Source organism: Grammomys surdaster, unplaced genomic scaffold (assembly GCF_004785775.1).
Source record: "Grammomys surdaster isolate TR1022 unplaced genomic scaffold, NIH_TR_1.0 607, whole genome shotgun sequence".
Lineage (NCBI taxonomy): Eukaryota > Metazoa > Chordata > Mammalia > Rodentia > Muridae > Grammomys > Grammomys surdaster.
In genome coordinates this window covers 180014-188286 of record NW_021605026.1, presented here as the reverse complement: position 1 = coordinate 188286, position 8273 = coordinate 180014, and the positions used below count along the sequence as shown (strand labels likewise).

Below are 8273 nucleotides of genomic sequence, written 5' to 3'. Positions count from 1 at the left end.
GTTAATAAAGGCCCTTTCTGTTTAGAAACTTTGGATAAAGTGTTCTATAATCTATTCTATCTTGGTGAGTTTAAAATTCTGTGTCTAAATCATTCTTTTTTATCATTTAAAAAAAGATTTATTTATTTATTATGCATATAGCATCCTGCCTGCGTGTATGCCTGCTCAGGAGAGCAGTCAATGCTCATATCTCTGAGCCATCTCTCCAGCCTTAAATCATTCTTTACTGTAACTTGCATAGACCTTGATACATGTTCCTAAATCCTAAACACTTTAAACTTATATGGGAGACTATAGCTGTCTAGTCTTCAACCCCATCAGACACGAGAAGGAATAATTATTACCTGAGTGTGTACAAAGTGTAAGCAAGCAGCTTCCAAAATTAAAGAAATGACAGAAAAAAGCTGACTGCTTGCACAGGTTCATCCTTACTGGAGTTCAACGATCTCCAAAGTGTTTTCAGAGCTCTGATCTGTGAGCTAAGTGATTCTAGGAGCTGTGGGAAGGAGGGAAGTTAAAAGTAGTAGTGATAACTTGTTGACCAAGGTCCTGAGCTCAATTCCCAGCACCCACATGGTGACTCACAACCATCTGTAATGAGATCTAGTGCCCTCTTCTGGCCTGCAGGCACACATGCGGGCAGAATGCTATATACATAATAAATAAATAAATCTTTTAAAAAAATGATAAAAAAGAATGATTTAGACACAGAATTTAAACTCACCAAGATAGAATAGATTCTGGCCTAACATTCCAACGAGAATTGGCCAATGTCTTGCCCAAGGATCCATACCTATGAAACAAGGGTCTCACCCTAAACCATAATAATGAAATAGATGCAATAATTATTTGTTTTGTACTTGAAGCCCGTCTAAGGGTGATTCAATATCAACTAGCACTAAACAGGTCCTTCCTCCTCATTGTACTTTCTTGATTCAACACAGGACATAGTGATGACATCTTAAATGAGTTTAAAGAAAACAGTGTTTATAGAAAAGACAAAAGAATATATGTTTAACAAATCAATATGAATATTTTCCATCAAATACTATTAATCTTGTTTTTGGATTAAGAAATTCAAATACTTTTAATCCCCATACTCAGTAAAACCTTAGTTTCTCAAAGATCCACTTGTGTCTGGTAGGAATTTGATGAGCTGGAGCAGGGCCACTTTTCCCTTCCTTCTTCATATCCAATGCAGTAATTCTTTCTAGACTACTCAAATGAGTAAGACTGAGGTGAAACCCAAGCCAAGGGGAGATGATACGCCCACCATCTTCTTTGGAATAAAAACCAAGGAAGGCTCTGCTTAGGGCAGGAACATAGCCTCTAGATGAAAAGTACAGTTTTCCTTTTCCAGACACTAAAATGACAGTGCTGGTCTCTTCCTTGGCACCCTGAATTTACTTCTAATATGCCCACATAGAAAACAACTTTAAGATTGATTCAACACCTGTCTGCTGCCATTTATTTCTGGGAGCCAATCCAAGACTTTCTCAGAGGTGCTAGTTCTATGTTCTTGTTCAAGGGTCAACTTGGCAAGGTCTGATGTGGTGCTTGAGGAAGTCTTGAAGGAGTCAAGGGAACCTGGCTCTTGAGCCTGTTGGGCTGTGGTTTTCAGTCCCAAGACCTCCTGTGCTCAGTTGGAGGTATCCTATTCTTCTTGTCAGCATTGCTGAATTGGTTTCTGCTGACTTTGTCTGATTCTCCCTTTGCAAACAGACAAACAGTGTATCAGACCTGTACTTTTTTTTTTTAAAGGAGGAAGGGTTTTATTTTGGCGCCCTGAAGGAACAGTGCATCACGGTGGGAACTAGACCTGTACTTCTTAATAAACTTGTCTGGCATGAGCCATCATCATTGTATACTGATACCTCCCTGGACCAGAATTTTTGATGTATTGTGCCATAGACCAAGCTGGGTTAAACTACTGATGGCCTGCCTCTGCCTCACAAGGTATGATAAGCCAGTGCTACCACAGAAGGCTGGGAAAGTGTTGCTGTTTGGCCAACGATGTGCAGCTGAGAGAGGCGTTGGCGATACGTGGTGTGCCTTATCGAAATTGCTGATGCCTGGTAAATATCCTTCCGGTAGTTTAAATTTGACCTGAATGGAATGGGCTTTCTTTCAGTTGTGTGGAAGGAGCATCAATCCACTACACATCGTTTAATGACCTGCAAATGCTAGAGACCCTATGCCTGTATGAAGGAGAAGTTCCTACTAGGTGCAGGTGTAAGTTCTGCAATGCCAATCTCTGTTCTGTGCCTGGGATGGAAGGTAGGGCTGGGAACCACTGTGCTGCGTCTCTTCACAGCGCTCAGTCGCTAAGGAAGCTGCTCCTGTCACTCAGGCGTCACTAGCTAATCAGGGCCTGGAGGCGGAACACCGGTCGGAATGGAGGCGGGCACTTCCGGTCTGCCTTGCCTCAGGTTCTGCTGTGACTGTGGAAGGCGCTCCTCCGTCCATGCTCCGCGCGGTGACCGGCTTCCCGGAGCTGTGAGGAGAGCGGGCGAGCTGGGACTCCGTGCCATGGTGAGCGGGGCCGCCGTCCCACGCGGGGAGGATCGCGGGAGCCCGTGTGGCGTTGTCCCGGGGTGCGGGACCCGGCGGCGGGACGCGGCGACCGGTGTGATCGCGTTTGTTCCCGAGGCCTCTGCACCGCGCAGGCGGAAGCGGGACCTCTCAGTGACGTCGTTCCCCGACTGCGCCTGCGCACAGCGTGGGACGCGGGAGCTCTGCGTGGAAACCGCCCTGGGCTTGGCGCACCCTCGCGCATGCGCGGCTCTCAGTGTCGGGGTAGTCAGTGCTGAGCCGCAGAGCTCTGGCTTCCCCGCGTCGTCTAGAAGTTCCGCACTTGGCACCTGACGTGCAGGAGCAGGACCCGTCTGCAGTTAACTCTGCGCCGGTGTCATCACGTCTGTGCTGTCCACGCAGTCGCATGTAGATGCCACCGTGGTCCAGTCCCGTGTGTTAGGAAGACAGACCCGCTGTGGTTCCCTCCTCAGGTGTCAGAATTGACCGAGCATTAACTGTGGTTGTGTCCTAAGTGTTCTCTCACGTTCTGCGGGTGTCCGTGTTCTGTCTCAGACGGCGCAGTCTTTATTGCAGGGGTAGGGGAAGTGTTGAAGTCAGGTGGTGTCACTGTGCTGTTTATTCAGTCTGTGTTGTTCATGTTTCCCTTCATGATGACCTTTCGTCGTCGGTTTTCTGTCGTTCGCTGCAGAAATCGTTAGAATTTTTGGTTTTCGAGACAGTTTCTCTGTAGCCCTGGCTGTCCTGGAACTTTATTTGTATTCCAGGCTGGCCTTGAAATCAGGGAGCTACACCTGCCTCTGCCTCCCAAGTGCTGAGATTAAAGCACCAGGACTCCCAAGGAACCCTTAGATTTTTTTTTTTAAAACTGAACTTTCCTTGAATATATAACTCAAATATTTCGTTGAAATAGTATTGAGGCTTCTAGTCCAAAATTATTGAATCTCCTTTGACCAAGTTCCATGATTCTTTTAATTAGAAGTTATAGTTTTGGCTACAGGTATTTGTCATATTTCTATGTATTTCTGACCATTTTATCCATGCTGACATAGAAGAGATATAGGAGTCTGTATTTTTAATTTACTAAATTTCTTTCATGTGTATAAATTTGCTTCCATATAAGTTTGTCCACCACTTGGGTGTTTTGTACCCACAGAAGACCAAAGAGGCCATCACACATTCTGCAGCAGGATGTAAGGATAATTTTGTGCTACCATGTTCATGCTGGGAACCAAACCCAGGTCATCTGAAAGAGCAGTAAGTGGTTTTAACTGCTAAGCCATCTCTCCAGTCTTAAACTTGACAGATTTTCAAAAATTAATTAATTGTGTATACATATGCCCAAGATGAAAACTGACTGTTAAGAGAATTTAGGTTTGCTTAAGAATTTGTCTCTGAGTATTGAGAGTACGTATGCTCGTCAGACATGATGAGCTTGGAACAAACTAGACAGACTGGCCTGTGGAGAAATGTATAGGGTACATCCTGATTAATGATTTATATAATAGTGCCATCCCACTGTGTGTGGTGCCACTGTGCGCATGTGGTCTTGGGTTACAGAAGAAAGCAATCTTCGCAAGCTGTCAGATCAGAGCAGTGCCTTAGTCAAAGTAATACTTCTCTTATTGAAGGAAATCATTAATTAGGGTTTGCTTATAGTTTCAGAGGTTTGGTCCATTAATGTCTCGGTGCGGAGTATGGTGGAACATTGTTAGACATGGTGCTGGAGAAATAGCTGAGAGTTCTAAATCCAGACTAGCAGGCAGCAGGTAGAGAGGCTGTGAGCCTGGCCTGAACATTTGAAACTCCAAAGCCCAGCCCCAGTGACATACTTCTTCTAAGAAGGCCACACCAACTCCAAGGCAAAAAAAGTCCTAGTTCCTGTCAGACAGCACCTCTTTCTAAGCATTTAACTCTATGAGCCTGTGGTACCATTCTTATTGGAGCTATTAGAGGCAATGAGCACCGTTAACCAGGCTGACAGCGTATGTGGGATGGATAAACCTGCAGTGAGTAGTTATGGAGGTTTGTAAATCTGTTGGCTAGAGCTTGAGACTTGGCATTAGAAAGAGATTTTCTGTTTACTAAGCTCTAAGTGTGTGGTGTGATTTCTCATTGGGAAGACACATTAATTCCAGAACGGCTTCACTTTTAGGCTTTTGCAAAAATATTTTACAACAAGCTCTTACGTTGACTCAGGTTCTCTTCCTTAGCCACAAAGGCCCTGCCGCCTCTGAATCAACCTCCTCGTTTCTTGGATTAAAGGTTTCTAGCACCACACAGTTCTAAAAACACCAATTTAAATCATGTAGTAGACTGGCCATATCAATAACAAGAAAAAGATTTGTGTGTTTCTTTCTTGAAACCAGAATAGAAGGAATAGTTTACTGTGTAAACTGCAGGAGGAAACAGAAATAGACAGTAGCTGGATTACAGGTTAAGTTTCAGTGCTGCCTGCTGGTCTCCATTTTAATGAATGTTCTGATGTTTCAGGTGACTTTCTGGGTACTTTCCCAGCATGCATTAATTCATATGACAGGAATGAAGGCAAACCAAATTGGTGGATGTTTAATTTGGGGAGATTACCTTGGGCCAATGAAATTTCCACTTTTCCAACTCTCTCATATGGGTAAGTGCAAACCTGGTTGGCTCTCTTCAGTGTGGTGAGAGATTTGAGACACAGAGCATTTGTCTACACAGGGTAGATCATAAACTGTCTTATTAATGGCATTTGCTTTACCGGGAATGAACTTAATCTGTTTTAAAGTCAGTATACCTACATGATCTGTAGTTATTTTATTTCTTTTAAAAGCCAGGTGTTAGCATCTGGCATAGTGTGGTGCCAGCATTTTGTCTATAGACTCATGTGTTTGACTGCTTGGCTCATAAGGAGTGGCACTATCAGGAGGTATAGTCTTGTTGGAGTAGGTGTGGCCTTGTTGGAAAAAGTCTGTCACTGTGGAGGTGGGCTTTGAGGTCTCCTATAAGCACAGGGCTGGCCAATGTGACAGATCTCTCCTCTTCTGCTTCCTGTGGATGAAGACCAAGAACTCTTGTGTGCCTGGACGCTGTGCGTCCTGTCATGGTGATTATGGACTGAACCTCTGAACTGTACCTAGTCCCAATGGAATGCTTTCTTTTATGAGAGTTGCCATTGTCATGACGTTTCTTCTCAGCACTAGAATCACTGACAGCAGCAGGAGGAGAGAAGGCCAGCAGACCTGGCTTAAGTCGCTGAAACTCAAACCCTATCCCCATGGCCCAAGACCACACTGCCTCCAACAAGGCCACACCTTGTAAACCTCCCAAGCAGTGCCTTTCTTTCCTTGATGAACAAGCATTCAAACATGGACATATGGGGGTCATTCTCACTCAAACCACCATACTGTTACTTTTAAATTTGCATTTGTTTTACATACATCACTGCTCTAATTTCTACTTCTTCTCTTCTCCAGTATTTCTCAATTAGTAAGAATTTCATCTAATTTTCTTCCAGTAGTTATTTATTTATTTATTTATTTACTTATAGAGCAATGTGTCATGTAGGTGTCTTTAGTTTTTCTGTTGCCGTGATAAAACACCATGACCAAAGAGCAAGAAAGGTTTAAATGACTGACAATTGAGCAGCACTGATCATCGTAGAAGACAATCAGGACAGGAGCCCACACGGGGAAGAGACCTGGAAGCAGTTGCTGATGCAGAGGCCGTGGAGGGTGCTGCTTCTTGGCTTACTCCATAGAATCTGCTGAGTCTGATTTCTTATAGAATCTAGGATGGCACAGCTCCCAGTGGACTGGGCCCTCCCCATTAGTCACTAATTTAACAATTACCCTACAGGCCTGCCTACAGCCTGATCTTATACAGGCATTCTCTGAGGTCAGGTTTCCTTCCCTCAGATGATTTTGGGCTGTGTCAGGTTGACAGAAAACTATCCAGCATAGGAAGCCAGGGTTGCCTTTCACTGTGTTGTTAAAAATTGTTTTGAACACCTAAAACTTCCTCTGCTGCCCAGAGGGAATAAGGTTTTCAGGTCAGTGAAAAGAAAGGAGACAACTGCGTTTCCTAGAGGAGCTCAGGTTTTTGCTGGAGAGATTCAGATGGAGAGTGACCTGTGCAGATTGGAATCAGTTGTCCACTTGCAGGGTCTTGCAGTTCAGTCAGGGTCTGTGTAGAGAAAGGGAGGTGGCAGGGACAAGGGAGAGTTCTATCAGAGGTTAGCCAGGTCACCAGTGTTAGGTGATTGATGAACTTATTGATAAACACTGGTTTTGGTCCACAGAGTAGAACAGTCAAGACGATGGATACATAAGTGAATTTATTTCTAGAAACTGAATTACTGTAGTTAAACTAGTTCAACCAGACCATAAGCGCTGGGAAGATTGCTGTGGCCCTGCCTAACAGGCCTGCTGTATTTTTCTGGCTGAACATGAACAGCCCAAGAGAAAAGGTTTAAGTTATTCTTTGTGTACTCTAATATAAGTATTAGTCCCTTGGGTACATAGGGCCATAAAGCCTTTGTCAGTCTTTTAAAATATATTTTTGAGGTCGTAATTACTTAGTTACTTAATCTCCTGGCCCTCCATATATCCCTCCTTGTTACTGTTTTACTTGTTGTTCCTACTTAACTTTGACCTAAGGTTGCCCAGGTCTGAGATAAAGGGGTGGCAGCACTGGACGTTGAGTGTGTAATGACTGTGCTCTATAGACCATACAGCTAGGAGGAGGAACAGACCGGGGGAAACTGAAAGAATTTCTGCTTAAATGCAAATCTCCAGTATAGTGTCCTTACGGGGTGGGAAGCAGAGCTGGCAATGTCTGTGTTGTGTGAGTTGTTGATCTCTGATTACAGTATAGGGGAGTTGCTGCCTTAGTGAAGCCTGTGTAGCTGGATGGCCCTTGCTAAAGAGGGTCTCTGGACAGGCCTTACAGCGGGAATGTAGCAGCAAGTAGTAAAATGCCACTCTGTTCCTGGCAGGCCGCTGGGCTCCTCAGCACCACCCAAGAGCTGCCTGGATGCATGAATGAAAGCCACACACACACGCACACGCACACACAGCAGCTTAATTTTTAATATGCCTTCCTAACTCAATGGTTGGGCACCTCTAAATCTCCCCATGACTAGCACATATTCCCCTCTGGTATTCCTGTGCTAACATTTTGTAAATTTTTATCTTTGTTTTCCCAGACCCAAGCACAGAGTGGCCCCTGGGGCTGTGTCCCTGGATTCTTACATGTTGGCGGGCCTTTAATTCTGATCTCTTCACCTCCCCCTCATGGCGAGTCTCCTCTTCTTCTCCCCCTCAGACCCTTGCCTTCGAAATTTAAAAGTCTTGCCTCTGTCTTCCTGCCTAACCATTGGCTGTACGGGCAATTCTTTATTACCGTCAAAGCCAGCTGGGGGCAGGGACCCTCAGTGTCTGGAAGCATGGCTTTTGGGAGCTGAATTAAGACAAAGCATTAGGAACCAATTCCCAACATGGGAGCACTGGTGAGCAGCAGCGTGGTGCTTCTTTCTGGGGTTCTCCTCCTGGGCTCACATGTGAGTCTGCTGTGTCTCTTGTGTTGCTGTGGATCAGAGCATCTGACCGCATCACTCCCCTCATGCAAAGATATTGACTACAAGTATTTCATTAGTATGGTTAGGGTGAGTCTCTGTGTGTCAGTAAACTTAATGGCTGTTAGCTAGGGAGGGTTTTTGGCTTACTTGGGAGATAGGTAAGTTATAATCTAAATGTCTTATG

At 44.6% G+C, this 8273-nt stretch overlaps 1 protein-coding gene across 1 annotated transcript in view; it reads left to right on the top strand.

The window, feature by feature from the left end:
* Positions 1-2447: 2447 nt before the first annotated feature.
* Positions 2448-8273, top strand: part of LOC114633394 (zinc finger protein 431-like) — a 35923-nt gene continuing 30097 nt past the window's right edge. Inside the window, 1 exon segment of the mRNA XM_028781978.1 lies at positions 2448-2532. Coding sequence (XP_028637811.1) covers positions 2530-2532 — 3 coding nt within the window. The 5' untranslated portion in view covers positions 2448-2529.